This window comes from Notolabrus celidotus, chromosome 10, assembly GCF_009762535.1.
Source record: "Notolabrus celidotus isolate fNotCel1 chromosome 10, fNotCel1.pri, whole genome shotgun sequence".
Taxonomy (NCBI): domain Eukaryota; kingdom Metazoa; phylum Chordata; class Actinopteri; order Labriformes; family Labridae; genus Notolabrus; species Notolabrus celidotus.
The window spans coordinates 31,817,311-31,840,076 of NC_048281.1; the positions used below are offsets into that span (position 1 = coordinate 31,817,311).

Below are 22,766 nucleotides of genomic sequence, written 5' to 3' on the forward strand. Positions count from 1 at the left end.
GCCTGCTGCAGAAGACAGTTTTAGGCTGAATGGCTCATTTCATCACTAAAATAATGACTCATCCACTTTGATTTTACTGAGGCCAAGAGTTTAGCATATATTTGCATAATTATGGGCGTGGCTACATGGACTGACAGGTTGGCATGTTGCTATTTTCCATGAGGTTTTAGACCCACTTTGGCTCCACCTCTTTGCCCGTTAACAGGTTGGCTTAAAGTCAGATTGAGTCAGCATTTCCAACATGGCGGCGGCCATCGTTGGGCTTCATAATGCCTCTTCAGAAACCGATGGGTGACGTCACTGAGGCTACGTTTATGATTTTATACAGTCTATGGTTGAAAACTTTCTTGCAGGCTATGTTGACTGCAAGCTCCTAAAATGTCTTGAATTGCATTGCTATAAGAGTAGTGGGTTGGGAGTGTTTTAATGTCGAGTTGTCTGCAGGTGTGTGAGGTAGAGGTATGACACTAATGCAGCTGAATACAGAAGTTTAGTTTGGTGCTAAAATAACAAGAAAGGGACTCAAAGCTCTGTGTGTACTTCAATTAATCAGTTATTTGGGTGAGGAATATTTCAGGGTCTTGAATGTGACAATTTGATGTGTTTTTAAAGTGTTGCTAAAAAGAATGCACAAATAAAGGTATCATAAAAACACCTCCTTAATCATGTTACTGTGATTTGTATCCGAGGGTGTAACTCTCCTGACGAACCCAAGATTCTTCCAGTGGGTGGAGGAACTCAGAAGCTCAAATGAACCCACAAAAATATGCGGCATACCTCACACAGAATTCATCGTTTAACGACGTGCCGTGGCGTCATGCCTGAATACTCTCTGGAACAGAGTTCAGCAGTAACATAATTACTGGGTTGCTCTGGCACTTCTCAGCCAGGCCTCGGCATCATTGACAAAAACACGACCCATCAGGCGTTACATCATAACTGTTTTCTAGTCGGGGGAGAGTTTGGAGCGAGGCGGAGATAGAGAGAGAGAGAGAGAGAGAGCAGAGACAGACAACCTGTCGACTGGGTGGGCGACGTCTGTCATCCTGCTGTAATCATCTGTTGGTGTTACAAAACAGGTGCTGCTTAAACGTTTCTCCGTGTGCGTAATAAAACACAAGACTGGACACGGTTTGTTTGGCTGGTAACATAACAGCAAGTTATCTGGACCATGTTGTAGCGGTCTTAAAAGGATCTGATTGGTAATATCTGGATGAAATAAGAAGAAGTTAGTAAGTAAACTTCTTCCTGATGTTTCTGCACACATAAAAAACTCAAAGAAAGACTTCTTCTTGACAAAATAGGGTTGTTAGAAGTCACTGTTGTGCAAATTATAGCCTGTAAACAAAGAGGCGGTTTGTGGATCGATGTTTTGAAACCTGAAGTTTGGAAGTTTTGCATTTTGCCGTCGCCATCTTGTTCTAGTTTTTAGTTTTATTTGAGCCAGGGATGACCAGATTTGGATGAGAAGTTGGAAACACTCCTCTATCCTTTATGAGGCAGCTAGGAAAGCAGAAGTAGGGTCAACATTTTTGGTAATCCTTCTTGCAATTAAACATCTTTTGTAAGCAGTAGAGACGTCCCCCTGCAGGCAGGTTTAAGGCACTTTAGCACAGGTTATATTAAGTACTGCATCACCTATAAACCCTTCCTCCTCACCTACAAATCCCTGCATGCCCTTACCCCCCAATACCTGGCTGACCTCCTCCACTAACACACTCCATCCCAGAACGTACGGTCTTTGGACCTGAGTCTCCTCTCCATCCCTGGGACTAAGCTGCAGACTTTTTGGGGACAGAGCATTCAGTGTGGCAGCACCTACTCTGTGGAACTCTCATCCTCCCGAAATCCACAGCACCCCAACCCTGGACAGTTTTAAGAAAGCAGTCAAAACGCACCTTTTCCTCAAGGCCTTATCCCCACCTAACCCCCAGACCCCTTACCTGACCATGTGAAGCGACCTTGGGTTTCTTGAAAGGCACTATATCAGTCCAAAGTCATAGTCCAGATAATTTTCAGTGCAGTCAGCTCCATAGGATGAATCTCTGGGGTACATATCCAGGCTGTTTCATGGTATATGTCTGTGACTGTCCTGCTCTACACCAAGAAAGGTTTGGGCGCCAGAAAGCAAATCACCATCATGTGAGAGGATAGCACAGGATGTTTTTAAGCTTTGGTTTTGCTGAACTTTTTTTTAAATAAGGTTAAAAAAAGAAAGAAATATTCCAGTACCAAAACTGATTCATGTATCATAACATTAACAACAAGCTGTTTCAATCTGCCTGAAATTAGTGACCTCAAAATCGATCTCAGGAGCACACGAGGTACGCCGCTGCAGTGAGTCTGGAAAAGCTCCGGGAGAAATATGTTCCAATTAGTCTGTTATGTCTAATGTTGGAAACCGTATTGCCTGCGGGTTTGTTTGAAAATAATTGCCCACAAAGGGGCTTCTGCCGGGGCTGCAGCTCCATAAATACACAGCTCGTTAGCTCTCGGGCTGGGCGTGTACGATTAGGCCGACATGGCGACGGGGTTGGTATGGAGTTATGTAAGACGCTGTTTTGCTTGAGGCAAAGGAATCTGAGGAGACGACTGTGGTTGGCAAAGTGAAGCCTCCTTGACTGGAAAACATACACTTCTCTCCTCTTAACCTCAGCCCCCTTCTTTTTCCATCCTGCTCCCTGTATCCCCATTACTCCTCTTTGTCCACTTGTTTTTCTTTCTCCTTGTCCTCATTTTTCTCATCTTCTCTTTTCATCTTTCTCTATCTTTCACACCCTGTTGTTTTTCTTCCTTCACCTATGTCGACCTTAGCTGTGTCATCTCTTTGCACTTTTCCATCTTCCTATTCTCACACTCATCCGTCTCTTCTGGGGTTTCTTCCTCTTTGTCCGTGTGCTGTTTTCTTATTTTGACACTGCCTCTCTCCTCACCCCTGCTGTAACCTCCATTGTCCGCTAAAATATCCTTTCCCATCGTTCTCTTTGACGGCTGTTCTTCTTCTGCACCTAGCGATTCATCCTCAGAGATAACAACACGACTGTTTGTCAGCGAGGGACAAGAATGAGCACAAACAAACGGACATGGTTTCTGTAAGTGAAACAAATCTGGAGGAAGTGGTTTCTGTTCTGCTTTAGAACTCCTGTATGCATGTTTCCTCTTGTGGTTCCATAGAGGAAAAGATTGATGTATATTTCATGACAATGGTTGACCATCTAGCTGGAGGTACCAACTTCCTTTATGCATAAAGTTCCTTATTTCCAGCCTGTTGACTCATATCAGAAATAAGCCAGAAACACTTAATATTTATGTCAAATGAAAAAAAAAATCTAAACGGCATGTTTTGTTTTCTATGTTAGGATTGTCCCCAGATGATATGTAAGGGGTAATGTAAGGTCAGCAGGAGGTTATGGGAAATAGAATCCAGACAGGGTGAGACAAGACCCTGAAGTGAAGCAGAGGGGTCTTTGGATCCCCGAAACGACACAACATGATACAACTAGGTAACAACATGAACGACACAATACAAAATGACAAGACATAATACAGCACGATATGATACTATATGACGTGAAGGGAATATCCCTGATCACTTCAAGTCTTACTTCAAATTAAACTCACAGGTCCACTCTTGAGGCTGATTTATACTTCTGCGTCTCCCCTACGCAGCAGGGGCTGACGCGGACATGAGCCCCGCATACTTGTGCGTCGGTGTGTCCGTGTCGCGCAGCAATTCGCCGCCGAAACACTAGAGGGCAGTGCGGTCTCTCTGATAGCCGGTCGCCTGCTTCCGGCCCCGCTACGATCTCTGTTTACTTTTCCACAGAGATTCAGAGCGTGTTATGTTAATCTACAGATGATACATGTTGCTGTTTATCATACAGACATGATTACATGAAGAATAGAGAGGAGGAGATGAAATACACGGCCGATGTGCAGCCGATGTCCGGGATCCCGGAAGTGTTGTAAATGCGGGAAATACAAAGCCGCCGAGCGGACCAATCACAGAGCTTGCGGTCCGCGTCGGCTCTACGGGGAGTTACATTTTGGAGGAGGTGCACGTCAGCTACGTGCGTAGGCCTCGGCATAGGTACTGGAGCTACGCGGACCCCCGGCGTAGGGTACGCCGTTGATTCAACGCAGAAGTATAAATCAGCCTTAACTCAACTCGTCAAACTTTATTTCTTCATCCTCCTAAATGTTTTACCTGTAGAAGTCAATTCTCAATATGTTTCAGGGGCAGCAAATTCTGGAATATTTATTCAAATGTGGCGAAAAACTGTTTATCTTTAAAATGTTATAAAGGATGCTTGAAAAAACTTTTAACCACTGTTACTTAATTATACTCATCATGCTCAACCACATAGTCATAGATTAGTGTCCATACACATCATATTCATATTTTGTACAGTTGAATTCTGTTGATGTAATAATGGTATTTATATTAATTGTTAATTTTGTATATTCTTATGTTACTTTATTTTTAGTATCAACTATTGTCTTAATGTGTGTCAATCTGGTTTTTTTTAAATTAATTTTTGATATTAGAACACTATTTGGGTGGAGGCTTTAAATAAGCTCTCTGAGTTTTCTGCCTCTTCCTGCACATTATATTATTTATCTTTGCTGTTTTTTTGTATGTATTTTCTTTTAATTGTGCAAATGAATAAATAGAAAAACCATAAACATGAAAAACATGACAACACGACACCACCTGGCACGACATGAGACGATACGATACTGTACGATACTATATGATACGACAGGATACGACACAGCACAACATGAAATGAAACAACACGATACTATATCATGACACGACATGATCCTATATGATAAGATACAACATGAATCGACATGACGCGATACGAAACGACACAATACTGTTGTACTGTATCATTCTGACACAATTACAACATGATAACAATCATGTTTGTGTATTGGCACCATTTTGACCATAAATGGAGCAACGCCTGCGAGCTAGTTCAGGCAGACAACTCGAGCTGCACTGCTATACACATGTCACATGTCCCACTCACATAACCATCATCCAATCCCTTCCCTCTGCCTCTCAAATTGGCGGTCTATTTAAACTGGGAAAATCTCCTTTCTCTGCCTCTGCCTGTCAACGCCTCTGCTGCTGCATGCATATTGCTGAATTTTCTTTCATCCCCACCGCCACCCCAGCATCCATCTGCAGGCTCCAGGGGAGTTCAGTATGTTTTGCTCATCAATCCTCAATGTCTGCATGTAAACTTATCTGCAGGGAGTGATGAGGCCGGAGCCTGGGCGCCAAACATGAAGATGTATTTGCTGCTACAATAAACAATTTAAACGTGAGTTGCCTGACTGAACTGAGTTATTAGAGGGATCTCATTGATTTTACTTTTATGTCTTTTGTTCATTTCTTTTTTCCTTACATTTGTTCTCTTATTTCATTCTTATGAGGATAAATTCTAACTTCATCTGAATATTAGATGTGTTATTTGTGTTTTTTGTGTACTAAATTTAAAAAAAGAAAAAACAAGGTCAGTTTGAGACAGTGAGTGACTCTGAAGAACTCCTAACAAGCTGTCTTACCTATAAGTGGAGCATGTCCATGCATGGCCTTGTTCGGTTTGAGGATAAACTGGCACTGGGTGTCCGGGGGGAGACACTGGTCCAGCAGCAGCACCCCTGGACAGTCTGTGGGACTGGCTGGATCCCTCCCTAGTCCACCTGCGAGTCCTCCACCAGCACTGTTGCTCCCACCGTCCCGAATGTGGCTCATCTTGATGCTGAAGGGAAACTCGTGGCCTGAATGAGAGGTTGAGGTCCACAGGTTAGACATGATGCAGAGCTTGTGCTGTGCTGCCAGGAATCAGCCACCTCAGGTCAGGATGTTTGGCATTAAGTGTGAACGGCAGAACAAAGGATTATGGGAACAGAATATCACAGAATTACCGCTGTGACAGAAAAGTAAGTGCTCTGAAACGCTCCCAGATGTTGAGGTTTTGTTGTTCTGTGGATGACTGCACAGTGCAGACCCCCACTGAGGGGATTCACTGCTTTGATACTTTTTAGTTTCCAAAGTATTCATCATGGGAGGGATGAGATTAAAGGGTTTTTCTTTCATTTTTAAGGAATTCAAGAAGTAGGAGTTGAAAGGAGTCGTGGATTTCAAACTCTTTCTTTTCCCACTTTGTGGTGGATACACCTTTGTTGTATCACAGTATTTTTTAAGAGCACCTTGAAGGGGGAATACAACAGGTATGAGAGGCTGACTGTTTTTATCCTGCAGCAAAGATCTTACATTGAATTGTTTACGACTAGTGGACTCACCAATGAGAGGGTACGGAGGGTCGTCCTTACTCGAGCTTATCCACAACCGGTGATCTTTAACGCAGCCCTAAACAGAGAAAAAGGAAATAACATGAGCCTAAATCTAAATGAAATATTGGGTTATATCTTGCATGACTGTCTTGGCACTTTCACTAAAGTACAACATTGTTAATAGACCTCTAAATCCCTTAAAATGTGGTGGTAAAACAACAGGAAACAAAGCTTTGAGGTAAAAAAAACCATCTAAATCTGAAATGTCAATTGCACAACAGTCTGTTTATACTTTGTTTGCACATTTTATGACTGATCTTCTCTGACCATAAGTTGAAATATAAATCATCATTATACAAGATTGTTTATTTTTGCAATTAGGAGCTTTTAAAGCAATCAAACAAATGTCCTTTTCATGCTGACAAGTAAAAGCCAGTCTAATCTGGCTTCTTTCCTGACAATTTGTTCTGTTCTCTTCTCTGTCAACATACTCTTTGGTCTCTTTGACTCGGCCACAATGTCCGTACTGAACATACAGTAACAGGAGCCGCTTGCCTTCAGGGCTCACAGCTATTAAAATGTTGCATAAGAAAAACCAAAAACCTAATCAAACTCTAATTCCTCTATCCGAAGCGGAAAGCTACAGTACAAGCCACTTAAACAATCAATGAGTTCCTGAAACTCATTCGAACATTACATTAAAATTATGGTGACTGGATTTGATGCTGAGTATCAACAGCGGTCTTCGGTTACTCACCGAGATGCCAAACTGCAGCAGAGCCATGCGGATGACATCAGTGGTGCTGTCAGAGTTGCTGACCGCGAGTGTCTTGGCCTGGTGGAGACATTATGGAAAATACAAGATGTTTTGGGTTTGCTCCTGATGTCAGAAATAACCCACAAAAGTACAGACCGTGCAATCAAATCAAATCGATGTTTGTGCTGATGGAGGTAATACGATTACAGAGAAAGACAGGGGACTTACATATGCACAGTTTCCAATATCCTTTGCAAAGATCTTCAGAGGAATGGTCTTCGGGTCGTCTTTCTCTTTGCCGTCAACTATCCGACTGTTAGGAGGAAATAAAGGAGCCAGTGTGAAGTAACAATGTGTTTAAAAACATGATTAGTTAGGCTCAAATGAGCAGAGAGAATTACATTTAAGAGGACATTTATAGTCAGTACTAAAATGCAAAATAACAGATAAGTGATTCGTTGTGAAGCTTGTGCTCGGCTCTATTCTTTATTAGTGTTCATATCTTTTAAATGCATCTCATAACTCCTCTAATTTACTTTGCCCTGGCTTCAATTTCACAACTTCATTTCATCCAAATCAAACATGTCCTGCCACTTAAGGGGAAGCTTGATTTGCAATAAACTGAACAGCAGAAGGAATTATATTAACGAGAGGCTTAGCCCGACACTTACCTTTTTATGAGTGTCAACCAGTTGTCCTTGTGTTCCTCGGAGCTAAGGAGGAGAGTGATAAAACATAATCAGAGGAAAATAATGTCTCTTTTGGCTGTTATGTAACTCCTGTCGGCTTAAACCGCAGACATCCCTCCCCTTGAGGTACGACTGGATTCCTGATGATGGAAAGCGTTCTGAGCGGTTGTGAATTAGTCTAAATATGTGCACAACATTGAGGAAGTTACAAACATACAACACAGCGTTTAAGAATGTGTTTGCATGTGTGTAACATGTCCGTGCCTGTTATGCGTGTGCGGTTATTTACTCTGGTCTAACTGCGGTGGGATTGAGCGGCTTTATGACTGGAAACTGACTTCACACTTGAAGGTTTAGGGATTTTGTGGTTGCGTGCTGAGTCTTTAGTTTCCCTCCATCCTGTGCATTTTGCACCCCAGAACGTGGTGTTCTCTTTCAGATGTGCACTGAAGTGACTTCCAGAAAATATGTTTGGCATGATTCAGTGTCATGCAGAGCGAGCAGATGCACTGAATGAAGTTATATAAAAGGAAGTTGTTACATTGAATCAGTCCTGTCACTCAATTCTTCCCTCAGGTATTGTTTTTGTTTCATGTCACTCTGGTTGAACATGTGTACCTGAAGCTCGCCACATAGTTGCAGGTAGGCCAGCCCATGACGAAGCTCCTCTCTGCGTTGGTGCTTCCCTCACACACTACATCCATGCAGCTCGCCGTCCACATTTCACATACTCGGACTTGGGACTTCACCTTGAAATGAGTTGGAGACCTGCAGAAGACAGAGTTACATTAATGAAGGACTCTGACAAGAATCACTTTTCATATCAAAGAATCTGAGAGAAAAAGCACATTATATGGGAAGTGAGTGAGGAGGTCGGATTATCTGGTAAGTTTTGAAAACTGTTGTCTGTCACTTGATTTCAGCTATCGGTTGTCTTAGGAAGTTAGCACTGCCCTCTTTGACATAACTGGCTGCACCATTCAGTGTCAGTCAAGCTCAAGCTCTCGTTTGATGACAACAGACTGGGGTTGCAATTGAAGAGACCCCTCCTCTCTTGGGTACATGCAATTTTGAGTTATTTGTACGAATTAAGAGTGTAAACAAAAAACATTCTTGAGCTTGTATTCACACAAATAAAGCATTTATTCGCATTTGGTGTGAATGCGACTATAGAGAGTCCATTGGGAGTGTCTTCCTACAAAATCTAAAGATTATTTTTAAGGCGTTCCACACGGAACATGTTCAGATCCCCAACATTTTCAATTAAAGGGCTTTTCCTAAATACTCTAAAATGTGGTTTATGAGCCGCACTTTTAATACCTCTTTTGTCATCTAATATATGTTGGCTGCATCTTCTACACTGGTGCATATACAAGCATAAAATGCAGAGAGAGGTATCTTATTGGGCTTTGGTATTTTACCCAGAAGATGCTCAAAGAGGAAAGAATCTGCTTCAATCCACAAAGCATGCTGGATAAAGAACGAGGCACACCAGACTTGTGACGCTCCCTCATAAAGTCATAATCATGCTTTTAAAGGAAACGGTGGTATGCTTCCAGGTAAGCGAACTTTGTAGAGTGCTAGTTTGATTTAAAAGACTCTTCAGATTCAGACAGGTGGCCAGGACTCTCAGCAAATTGGTCTTGGGTAGTGGGTTTGTCTGTACTTCACAACTATCCACACTACCATAGGCTAAGCTCAACTTCTGTGTGGGTTGTTAGCAGAGTAGCGATAAGAGATGATGCTAGAAAGAGCTACACATCTGCATAGAAACTGCACTTTGCTGAATGCAATGGTTGATTTGGGCAGTACCTTTCATCTCTACTAATCGTGTCTCTAAATCACTCACTAGAAAACAAGGAAAGTGTGGAAAGAAAGGCTGTTTTGATAGCGTGTAGGTGATCAATTCAACTGACACCTACTCCTGCCAATGGTTTTAGTCATTACAAATAACAATATAGTGATAGTCTTTATCACTATCACTTCTCTCTCTTACTCCCCTCTATCTGTCTTTCCAGACCCAACTCGGTCGAGGCATGATGGCTGTCTAACATGAGTCTGGTCCTGCCTGAGGTTTCTGCCTGTTTAAAGGAAGTTTTTCCTCGCCACTGTAACTAGCTAAATACTGCGATGTGCAATGCTCATGATGGATTAAGGTGGGGTCAGACTGAGTCTTACCCTGTCTTGAAGTTGGGTCTCTGTTCATAATTTGACATAGAGTGGTCTACACCTCCTATGTTTGTAAAAGCGTCTTGAGATAACGTTTGTTGTGATTTGGCGCTATACAAATAAAGATTGATTGATTGATTGATTGATTGATTGATTGATTGATTGATTGATTGATTGATTGATTGATTGATTGATTGATTGATTGATTGATTGATTGATTGATTGATTGGTTGATGGTGATGGTCTCATTTGCTTTTGTAGGTCAAGGAACAAAAACCTGAGGTGTTCCTCAAGGAGCATATTTGGATCCCCTATAATTTCATTCTAACTTTTAATTTTCTACACAACATTTCTTCCTTATGTGTCCCCACAAACCTCCTGCACATGGCAGTCCTTCAGGAAACCTTTATATAGATAAGAATTCTTTAAAGCTCCAACTATTTCTGGCCTTTTTAAGACCTGCAGGCTCAGTAGAAGTATATTTATCAACCACTACGTCTGTTATTAGAGCATGAAAAACTTCAAATGCACACATGTGCAACACGCAAACCCTCCCTGCTACTCCAAGGTTATGAAGACCCACAAACACACAAACACATTAATTAACTTCTTCTCTCTCTCTCTCTCTCTGAAACACACACACACATACCAACACACATTCCTTTGACTCACCCTGTTTTGAGCCACATCGTAATAAAACCAATTATAGCATATGCTCTCCATGCAGGAAGGGTCAGCTCCGCCTACTGGCACATGACCACAGAGGTCCTGCTGTTTCTGCATTAAGAGGAGCGTGTGTGTGTGTGTGTGTGTGTGTGTGTGTGTGTGTGTGTGTGTGTACAGTAAGTATGTTAGTACACACATAATTAGTCAGTTTCTGTCTCTACATGTTGATGTGTGCACATGTGGGCATTAGTGCATGTTTGTGTGTTTTTTTGGACTTCAAACACAAATGTGCTTTTTAAGTTTCTATTTTTGAATGTGTGTGTGTCCGTATGTGTGTGTCAGTGTGTGTGTGTGTTGCAGATTGTGGGTGGGAAGCCCCATACTTTAGGCCCAAGGCAGGCCAGTGTGGCTTTGATCTGAGCCAGGCTTCATATGGGTTTAATTGGCTGGGAAATAATTATATACTTGGAGAAAAATGAGGGAGGGAGAAGTCGAAGAAGCGGGCCGAGTAAGGAAAGGAAAGTCGAAGGAAAGATAGCAGATGGATTTAACCTAACCAGTGCTTGAAATATATTTCTTAATCAGGGCTAAAGGACTAAATTAGGAATGGTTAAAATGTTGCTTCTTTGTTTCTCACATTTGTGTCACTCAGACTTTTCCTGTTTATCCCTCTTTCCTCCCTTTTTTCCGTCTTGCTCTCACTCACAAAACCACATAAACACACACTCCTTCTCCCACTCTGTCATTTCAGAAAACATACAGAAGGAAACTTACTTGGCTTTGGCGACAAGCAGTGTGTCGGTGAAGAGGAAGAGGTGTCTCTCTTGGGTCTGCAGGCCTGTCTTTAGCTGCGTTTGGGCGTGTCCCAGGAATATGCGGCCTGGACATTCGGCCAGGAAGGCCTGGACCAGTGGACATGACTCTGGGCTGACCGGCGTCAGGCAGCTTTCCCTGTGGGGAAAAAGAAAGAAATACAACGTTTAGCCCACGTAGAGAAGTTTGTGGTCTGGTGAGGTTCAAAGGGAAGACTCTAAACAACAGGTTCAGAGCCCAGCGTTGGATGTGGTTGGGGGTTACTGAGGGGAGAAAAGAGGTCCCGGAACTCCATGTAGTCAAAATGTCTCCACCTCTTTTAAATACTGATGCAAAATCCAGTGATTTGATTCTGTGAGCAACCAGTGAAGGTACTTAATAGACATAAAAGTAGTCAAAAATAATTGTTTTCTGTCTGAAAGTTAAGGAAAGTCCTGAAGCACATTAGCTCTGCTACATACACTACCAGTCAAAAGTTTGCACACACCTTCTCATTCAATGATTTTTATTTATTTTAATTATTTTCAACATTGTAGATTAATACTGAAGACATCAAAACTATGAAATAATCTGGTTTTGCACTAATCTGGATTACAACAGTAATCAAATAGGACTATCCATCGTGTGCTAACCCTACCTCTGAACAACACAACTGATGGTCTCAAACACATTAAGAAGGCAAGTCATTCTACAAGTGAACTCTTGACTAGGCTCATGTTAATTAGAAACCATTCCAGGAGACCACTTCATGAAGCAGACTGAGAGAATACCAAGAGTGTGCAAAGCTGTCATGAAGGAAAAAGGGAGCTACTTTACAGAATTCAGAATTAACACTTTTTTATTCATTAAATAATTCCATATATGTTCTTTCATAGTTTTGATGTCTTCAGTATTAATCTACAGTGTTTACAATAATTAAAATAAATACAAAACCCTTGAATGAGAAGGTGTTTCCAAACTTTTGACTGGTAGTGTACTTAAAAGGTAAAGCTTTAAAGCTTCAGTGGGGAATATCTGAGGTTATTGTTATTAATGATAACCCCAAGAAATGTGGCAACATGTGAGGACCTCATTTCTAAACCGCAGTTAACATCTCTTACTATTTACAATTTAGTTTTTGCAGACCCAAAGTTGGAGGCTGAAGCTAGGTAGAGTTGTTGTCTGCAACTGAGTAACTTGCACATTTTGCAGCAGGGAGTGTGTTTCTTAAAAATACATTGAGATAACAAATTGTGGAATAGGCTTCGATTTCCAAACAGGTCATGCAAAAGTGGAATATCTACCTCTGAATTTCTATGATTTCCCCAGTGAGTCCTCCTCGACTCCTTCAACTAGCTTCAGTGAGCGTTTGCATGCTTTGGAGCAACAATAAAATAATAAATCAATGTATTAAATAATGCATTATATAAATGTTTGTTACTTTCATACATTCTTCTCTTTCTCCTCGTATTCCTCACTTTTTCTTCCTCTCTTCAGAGACACTTTCATAACCATTTCTAAAACGCAAATCCGTCCTTGCTTTCTTCCCAGTGACAGAAATATCTGACATTTTTGCCTTAATTGAAGCTGCATGTTCCCCTGTCGTCAATATGTGCCACTGGTGGACAGATGAAAAAAAAAGGGGAGGAGGTTTGAAGGAAGAGGAAATACTTTGAGAGCTCCATCCTTTCCTGTTTACTCCTCTCTGCCAGATAAAAGCCTGAACTCTCCTCTGACATGCACACATTTACTATCTGTGTCTGTGCATGTTTGTGTCTCCCTCATGTACACAAACATGTACACACCCTGTCTTTAATGGACCTAGTTTCTACTCTTATTCCACGATCACTCCTTGATACCCACGTTAAGACCCGATCCTGTTTGTAAACCCTTCAAAACCCTGATAAATAAAGTCTCTAAGTCCTCCTGGGAAGACGGACAAGTTTGGATTTTCTCATGCAACATCAAACTCAAAGCATCGTTGCGTAAGCGATTGGTTACATAATTAATTAACATGAAACAGACATCGACGCTGGACTGCTTCCCTTTCTTGTCCTCTCTTTGTGTGTCATCCAAAAATAAATCCGTAAAGAGGACGGAGTGAATTCAATTTTAGACCGATGGATGCAGCCAATTAAGGACTGGCGCTCTGAGGGACAAATCGCCCTGCAGGACCAGGACTCAGAAACTCATTAAGTCAGAAGTGGATGAAAGATGGGAAATATTAACAAATCTTAGAGATACATAACTGACGAATGCTTAGACACCAGACAAACAAAACAATATCAACCGTTGTGAAACAAACAGTCTCCATGTGTTCTCGTGTGAAGTGATTTCACTCCCCTTTGAAGCTTTTACATAACACACACACTGCTATAAATTAAGTCTGTCTTTCTGTCTCTGTAGACAAATAGCTGCAGCAGCATGTAAATCTTCACTTTGAGAGTCAGCTCCTTCAGTATTGGGTCATTCTCTGGCAAGGTGAAGTATTTTTCCACTTTCCTTTCCCAAAGTTCTCCAAAGAAGTTCATGAAGTTTAAAGCAGCATCAAAGCTCAGGCTCAGTTTGATCTATGAAGATGGAAGAAACTCAAGTGGACATGAGCCTTGTTTGTCTCACTCAGGTTTGAGTGCAGGATGGTAAAACATGATGCACAAATGTGAGCCAAATCAGTGTGAACGACTCACTTTGGATAACGTTGTTTCATCATACTGGATGAAGCTGTCACCGCCTTTTCAAGAGGACTGTGTCTGGATTGAATTGACTTCTTTTCCTCATACCACCGAGCAAACTCAAAGACAGTTTCACAACTCCTTTGTTGAATACACCTTGACCTCATTTGCAGGGGAGGAAATAACATGCTACAACAAATAAGAGCACTGAAGTTCATCTGGACAGTTATCCTCGCTCTGTCAGCTGTAGTTTGCTCACTTCTCTATCTGAAGGAGGTGTTTTTTTGAGGTTTGTGAGTCTCCTCTTGCTGCTGACTCTGAATGGACTTTCATGGCACAGAACTCCAGCTAAACTTCTGGACTGAATCCACCTTTAATATCCAGTTACAAGACACAAGAATGGATGACAGCACCTGGGTAGAAAACTGCAACCTTAAGAGGATTTTGTGTTACTTGATTGAGTTGCACCGGATTAACACCGTTACAAAGCAGAAGTTTGGAATTCCCTTTGCGTTATCAACACTTCCTCCTTTGTTCTTTATGTGCATGTAAATCCAGGAAATGCTTCTGTCAGAGGAGCCCACACACACACCCACACACCCACACACATTTAGACAAACTGACCAACCTTCCTGTAAAGCCCCTTTATGCCTTCCTGCCCCCAAAAAAGAGGACATCTTCCGTATTCAGCACACATCCCTCCCTCCTGAATGTCAGAGTGACAGCTGAGCCGCTCTCCTTTGAGTCTGATGGATGAGCAGCTAACGGCTTCTTTGTGCGTCATGTGATGTTGATAAATTGAGAGCTCAGGCTGCCCACAAATACATGGGACACCTTTGTTAGAGGCGCGGCATTGTGAGGAGAGCTGTTGACTTTTTGGGGACACAATGAGGGGCCGGAGGACGATAAAAAGCACACAACGCAGAATACTAATGTCTCATGGCGGGAATGATGGAGCTGCAGAGGGAGTCATAGAGGCAGTTTAGTATTGGAAATGATGGGAAGTGTCATGAGTTGCTTTCGTTTAGTATTTGTCATTGATTATCTGTTTTATTCTCTAGATTTTCCTCATGTTTCTTAGTGATCATGTGTGTGTTCTTTCTCTATCCTGTTTCCTGTTTTATTTTGTAGTTTTTGCTCCATGTGTCTGGTTTAGTTTTACTTCCTGTGTTTTCCCTTCTTTGTGATTGTCTGTACCTGTGTCTTGTTGGTCTCACCTGTGTCTCGTTACAAAGTGTGTATATCTTCTCTGTGTTTCCTCCCTTCTGTGTTGCTTCATTGTGTGTGATGTGTGTCATGTCAAGTGTATCCCTGTGATTCCTGTGTGCCCAAAGTTTTTGTTGTTCTTTTGTTTATTACAACTTTTTATTTTAATCTGCACATGGGTCCTCCTCCTTTTGGTTTTCTGATGCGTGACAGGAAGCATAAAAAAAACAAGGCACGGGTGAGTGATGTAATGAAGCATTTGCAGTTAGAGAAAATAAAATTCACCCTGAGAGGAAAATTAAACATGTTTTACTCAATATGGCAGCTGTTCAAAGACCACTATAACAAAAACAACCCCATGAAAAAATAATAACTTAGCAAAATCTAGGGCAATTGACATCCTCCAAGTTGTATTGTTGTAGTATTATTTCTATTTAAATCTTTTTTATGTTATTGTTTTGGTATTTTATTTTACTTGTGTGTTGTATATCCTTTGGTTTTCATTTATACATTATTTCTTTTTTGTATGCTAGTTTGAGGCATGGATAATAATGTCTCAGACTTTTGTAATTTGTATGTGAAAAAAAGAAAAAACCCAATAAAGAGATTAAAAAAACAAAAAAAAAAACAAGGCATAGGTAAATAACTAAGAAAGTGTCCGATCATCACAGAGTGAGATATCACTCAAGGGGTCTCCCTTAAACGAGATGTTTCACCCAGAGTGGAGTGATTTTACAGGAAGTGGCTGTGCACAACTTGCAAATATCCATGACTATATTCATGAAGCGCTTTCTCTTTCAATGTTACAATTTCATTTAGCAGACGCTTTTATCCAAAGCGACGTACATACGAGAACAAGAACAACACAAGCAAAGATCTAGACAAGAGGAAACAAGATCAGTAAGAGTAACAAAGTGCTTCAAGTCCATTTTGGTGCAGGTACTGCCAAGCAGTGTAAAGGCAATGCACAAAGTAAATAAAGAACATCTACAATGAAGCAACCAAACAATTTAAGACCTTCCATTATCATCATCAACAATTAACATCACCACAATAAGGACCAAAGTACCAAGTGCTGGGTCACTCCAGAGCTGAACACAGATTCCCAGAGTAGAGCAGGACAGTGTGAGTCAACTGTAGCTGGTAGACATGATCTGCCACTGGGGACAACAGTGGAGAACAGTCTAGCTTTCACCCAACATATCTCTATGTCCCCTCTCAAACCAGAATACAAGGTGTACTTTGACACAGGGTCAACAAAACTCAAGTTAAGGATATCAAAATCAATAAAAACCTTAATTAAAATTGCAAAAACTGTCAATTCTGCAAACAACCACTTGTTGCAGTCCTTCTGAAATTCAAAGGATTTGTAGGATTCCAAGTGTTGGATTTGAAGACCTGCAGGATGACATTATCCTACAGCTTCCTGCCCTGACTGTGACACCAGGAGAAGATGGTCTCTGTCTGCACACGTTGAATCCACCTCATGTTATGTTTCCAAATAAAACTCCAGCAGCAAAATGCAGACAGAGTGAAACTGCACATTCAGCAGCTCTCTGCTTGTTGTTGTTGTTTCGTTACATCTGATTCACAAAGTCCCGAAACCAGAGGAGGCCCCGCTGGGAAAGATGATGGAGTCTTCGTCATAACCAAAACCAAGTGCATGCCCCGAGGACAACAGCTGGACAAACAGCTGGAACTTTCTGTTTCTCCTTCATCTCTGATTGTCTGAACTTTCTTTTTCACTTTTTAAACTCAGACTGTTTCTGACTCTCATTCCAGTGAACTCACTTCCACTTTTCTTTCTTTTATTCAGTTTCATCTGTTCTTTATATCAACATACACCACAGTGTCACCTCCACAGTGACTCAGACCCTGAAGGCAGCGATGACACACGCTTATATAACTCTGTACATCTGTTCAGCAGCTTTATGGGTATCCATACGAAGGCTTCCTCTCACTCTGTGTTCGTGTGTGTGTGTGTGAGATACGAATCTGACTCCAGGGCAATCAACAGGTTTTTATGGCAGCACTCCAACATGAACCACGAACATCTGAATGAACAGAGGACCGCTGCCTGGAGAAGAAACCTCCACTCACTTCTTTGTTCCTTATGCAACATCTGAACTCTGACTTCCAGAAAAAAGGAGGTAAAAGAGAAGAGTCAGAGATGTGACAATGAGTCACTGAAGATTTCTGTGTGTGTGTTTGTGTGTGTGTGAGGAATTTGTGCAAAGCTAGTCAAAGGGTGTGTGTGGTCTGTTAGTGTGTCAGCCATTGAACTTGTACGTGTGTTTGTCTGCATACAGAGGATTGCATCAGCAGCAGTTTGACCTCCTTCTTCCAGATAAAGGCTGTCCAGACTCCAGACAAGACGCAACTGATGTCTCATTGTGTTTGTGTGTGTGTGACTGAGTGTGACTGAGTGTGTGTATGTGTGTGTGAGGGGGAACAAAGGACAAAGAAAGGGTGTGTGAACATGCAGATTAAAGAAGATGTCATTTTGCACAAACTAGCACCGGTCTGTACCGTCTTTTGAATCCACAGCGGTGGCTTTTGTTCATTGGTCCAACGGCTACACTTGACAATAAGACATCACACGAAGGGATTAGAGGTCAAGAAATGTTGTTACAGCCATTTCTTAATCTAAGGAAACCAAACAGACCTCATTTTTGCTGATTTGTAGGAATAAGTTGGGTTTATTTCTCTGTGGAAGCTGGTTCCAGTTTCATGTGGAGCTTTAAGCAGAAGTTATTGAGCTACAATCAGCATCAAAGCATGCTCATTAATATCCACTGTGAAGCTGTTTGCTGGGAATTATGTTTAAAAAAATGAGTTCTTATAGAGTTCTTGTTCTGAAACCAGTGTGGGTAATGAAAGTGATTAAAGAAGAAATGGGAAAGAGAAGGAAATGTACTGATCTCTTGGGAGAGTTGGAAAAAAACATTCCAGTTATTGTGGATCTCAACAGGGTCAAACATCAGGCGTGAGTTTGGTTGGAAAAATATTGTGAGATTTTTTGTTACACTCATCCAGAAACGACATCAGGGTAGTGGAGGTGCTTGTTGGAGACTCTGTGGTAGTGAGGGGAGCCTACCACTTTTATATATTCTGAAATTGCAAGGTTATAAAAACTTATTGGGAAGGATTCATAATCATTTACAGAATGTGTTTGATGTAAAGATTCCTTTTAAATGTGAAACTCTGTATTTGGGCGACATGTCATTTGAAAATTGGAATATTGATGACAAAAAATGACTTAGTATTCTAGTAATTTACAACAAGTTAAACTCTACACCGGTCTTGAACCCAAGTAAAAAAAGCCATCACAAGAAAATGGTTAAAAATAGAACCACCCACCACTGAGGAGTTTATTAATATTGTGCATGAGATTTACATTATGGAAAACTGTCATTTTCCTTCAGAGTGCAACATGGAAAGTTTTACCGGATTTGGACAGAATGGACTGAGTATGTGAAACCGCTAAGATCTGATTTTGTTTGAAGTGATCTGTACCTTGTGACAGCTTGTCTCTCTGATTTTTGTTTTGTTTTTGAGAATCACAAGAGGGAAGATCTCCGGTTCGACATTGCAATGGAATGACTTAAAGGTGACATATCATGCAAAATGGACTTTTTAATGGTTCTCTACCTGAAATATGTGTCCCTGTCTACAAACCCCCCGAGAATGAAAAAAATCCATTCTGCCCCTGTTCTGATTTCTCCACCTTTCTGTAAATGTGTGTGAAACGAGCCGTTTCAGACTTCCGTGTTTTTGTTACGTCACAACAATATCCGGTCTGTCACGGAGTCAGAGCTCGGAGCTTGTTCAGCCCATAGACTGTATAAAATAATACTGAATCCCTCCTCCGTTTTTCATTACCTGCACACATGTGTGCTAACAAGGAGCTTAGGAGGGAGGCATGCTAGTTGTAGGCTGTCTTAATAAACACAAAGGTCGGTTTTACTCCCCACGTCTGCAGATTTGAAGATCTAGTGGATGATTTTTATTTATCATGGATAAGTGCTAGCGCTAGTTAGCATAGCCACATAGCTAGATGTTTGTAGCTGTGTACCAAGACACACGTCGACATACTGACAAATAAAACAACAAGAAACACTAAATCTGTGACCAATGGTTCAGAAAGGTCCTGCTACAGGCGCCTCTCCGTCAGGATCAGATTCTTGATCAGATTCAGAGGGTTGAAGTAACGTGATCTCTGAGCAGCCATGTATATTCAGCCAACATGTAAACATTAGATCAACGTGCTGGAGAGCCGAGGCACATCCACTTCCTGAGGGGGCGTGGTCAGAGAGAAAACGGAGTGTTCTGAGGAGGACTGAAGAAGAGGGTTTTTCAGGCAGACCAAAATCTGATTTCAAAGTGTTTTTTTGAGCATAAACTTTAAAGACATGTTTTGGGGACCTCTTAGACCAATATATATTGATGAAAAAAGTGTGATATGTCACCTTTAAGAAAAAAATCTTGGAGAGGCAACATGGACGAAAACAGTCGGACTATATATGATCAACTTTCCCAATTCCAAAGGGGAGGGGGTGAATATATGATGGATGATATTTACAGCAGACTTAAAAGAAAGACTGTGATACTGAGGTGTAAAATGCAAAATAAATTGTATAACTGTGCTTTTCCAAAAAAAAGAAGTTGCTTAAAAAACTGCATAAAATTAGGGATCAATTTGCCTTTTAAATCAGTCTGTGCCCGTCATTCATTTGCCTTAAAATTTAAAGTTTTTCTTCAGAGCTCCAAACCAGCCAACGCATTTCACTCTGCTGCCTTGGATAGCCCACACTGGTGGAAACTACTCTTCTACAAAAGCACAGAACAACTGCTTTAGAGTTATTTATGTGATGTGATGATAGAAAAGAACAACAGTGCGGTGCGAGCAGACAATGAAACATAAGTCAGAGTTAGCTAAATGTCAGAAAGCTGGCCATATTTCACACTGGAAAATCCCAACAGTGAAACAAAGAGGTGCTCAGTATGTGAGGCTCCAGCAGTAGGAGAAAGGAGTTTACTTTGAAAGCACCATTTAAAGGTAGAGGAAGGGAAGGAAAGATGTCATTATGCTCATGAAATGAGGCTTTTAAAAGTGCAAAAATATTTTCAAAAGAATGAAGAAGTTCTACCAGATCATCCAAACCCATCTTCCCCCCGTCTGTCTCTGAACTGTTTCCACCCCGGCTGAAGAAACCTCACCCTGAACTGGCTGTGGCTGCAGCAGATCATTTCCATAGGCAAACCATAAAGTCATCCCTGGCTGACATTCAATGCTCTGAAAGACACACACATTCAGGGAAGTACACACACATTCAGGGACGTACACACACACACACAGGATGAGGTCAGCGCTCTGAAACGCTTCCCCCTTTTCAGTAAAATGAAGGGGAAGTGACCAGAGGCTGTCGGCCATGATATCCTTAGCAGATCTCTCTATTAAAGTCAGGAAATGTCTTTTGCATGATGTGTGAGCGGGTGTGTGTGTGTCCTCGCATATGTCATTGTGAGGACTTCAAATGTCTTCGAGCGAACACAAAAATCAAGGAAAATCCCTGAGTAATGACTTTTTCGGACTTTTTGGAAGAGTTTGGTTTCAGGTAGAGATTAGAAATAAAGTTAAGTAAACAAACTCTGACATTTTTATTAATACAGATATGAGTCTTTGTACTGCAGTGATGCACACAGGGGTTGTTGTTGTGTGTGTGTGTTTTAAATGTATATCTGCTTTGTGTCTCGGCGTGTGTGTGTGTGTTTCACTCAGGTGTTTCTCGGTTTCGTGTGTCGCTTTGTGGTGACACCGTGCCTCATTATGAGTGAGAGTGTGAGGTCAGGGCGGTCAGCCAATCATATGTTTTAATGCTTTACGGTGCAGACACTTTCCTCCCTGCAGTGTAGGTTTCATTGCCTGAAGGTGGAGGTGGGGGGGTGGTGGTGGTGGTGGTATTTTACTCCAGCTTGAATCCATAATATCCTGGACTGTAAGCCCGGAGGCTGCACGATGAGGTTATGCTTCTGGATGGCGTGGGGTGAGTGTGTGTGTGTGTGTGTGTGTGTGGAGATGATGTAAGTGACTAAGCTGAAGGCCAGAGAGCATATCAGCACCTCTATGAGTGATGGGCGAGGAAGGACAGAGGGAGCGACAGAAGGAGTCACCTTGGAGATAAAGTAGAAGAAATGCTTCTGCTTCACTAACTCCCTCTGAAATATTGCAATGATAACAAAGGTAGCATTTTAGCTGATGTTCTTAACCATGATTGCAATTCTTTGAAGGACTTAAGTATGGCTGTCAAAGCTGACAAGATAATAACACAATTTTTTTTTTGATGCAGCTAAGTTTTGGACGTTTTGAAAGTTGTCTGGGAGTCTGTCGCAAATGATCCTGCGTGGTCTTTATTTCCCCCCATGTAAGGTCAGACACAATAACATGATTTGCTATAAGCACAAACCTTTGTGGTCATTCTGGAGGATGTTAAAGACAGTGTTTGTCCTTGTTTTGATTGTTACAATAATAATAGACATACATTTACATAAAGCAAGCATTTTTGTCCACTCCCATGTTGATAAGAGTAATCAAAACTTGAAAAATATCCCTTGAAGTTACATTTAAAAGAGACAAAAATGTATGATTTGTCAACTCTAGAATAAAGTAATCAGAAGATAAAAAGCTTTACTATTTAGCTAGACTCAAGCATCAAATGATACTATCATCTCTCTCTCTCTTCGTCTCCCTCTATCCCTCTCTCCAACACGGTCTCAGCAGATGTGTCTAACATGAGTCTGGTCCTGCTGGAGGTTTCTGCCTGTTAAAGGAAGTTTGTCCTTGCCACTGTAACTTGCTAAATGCTGCAAAGTGCTCTGCTCATGGCGGATTAAGATGAGATCAGACTGAGTCCTGTCTGTAAGATGGGACTGGATCTTATCCTGTCTTGATGTTGGGTCTTTGTTAATAATAGGACATACAGTACGGTCTAGACCTGCTCTGTTTGGAAAGAGTCTTGAGATTACAGTTGCTGTGATTTGGTGCTATATAAATAAAGCTTGATTGAAATGATAGGAAATCAGTTATTGTAACTCATTGCTAAGGCTGCATGCTCTGCTGGTCTTGGGGGTTCAGATATTGAGCATGATCAGGAGAAGTAAAGTCACTCTTATCATACCTCAACCCACAAGAGAATCAGACAAGACAGTCTTTACCTGGAATCGTCTCGTTGTCGTGGTCACTGAGAAAACCAGTAAGTACTTAATACACTTAATGCTGCCTGCCAGAAACTCTCCTCCCTTTGTAATATTACCTAAGCTTGCAATTTACTTGGACCAAACACAGAGGTGATTCAATAACGGGTAAGAAGCTGCCAAGTATTGTTGGCAGAACTGTTGTATCCATTAAAACTGCATTTATCAGACTTCAGGGGGTGTTATTGTTTTTGTACAACAGTATCTATGAAGGGAGACAGAAGTTAGAAAGTTTGTGAACAAAATCTG

At 41.4% G+C, this 22,766-nt stretch overlaps 1 protein-coding gene across 2 annotated transcripts in view; it reads right to left on the reverse strand.

Moving 5' to 3' along the window:
- Positions 1-22,766, reverse strand: part of LOC117820705 (rho GTPase-activating protein 20-like) — a 99,213-nt gene that overhangs the window by 21,506 nt on the left and 54,941 nt on the right. For both annotated transcript variants that reach the window (XM_034694586.1, XM_034694587.1), the window contains 7 exons: positions 11,368-11,544; positions 8,377-8,526; positions 7,741-7,782; positions 7,298-7,382; positions 7,070-7,147; positions 6,322-6,388; positions 5,581-5,796 (listed from right to left, as the gene is read on the reverse strand). In XM_034694586.1, coding sequence (XP_034550477.1) covers positions 5,581-5,796; positions 6,322-6,388; positions 7,070-7,147; positions 7,298-7,382; positions 7,741-7,782; positions 8,377-8,526; positions 11,368-11,544 — 815 coding nt within the window. The remainder of the gene's footprint in view (positions 1-5,580; positions 5,797-6,321; positions 6,389-7,069; positions 7,148-7,297; positions 7,383-7,740; positions 7,783-8,376; positions 8,527-11,367; positions 11,545-22,766) is intronic.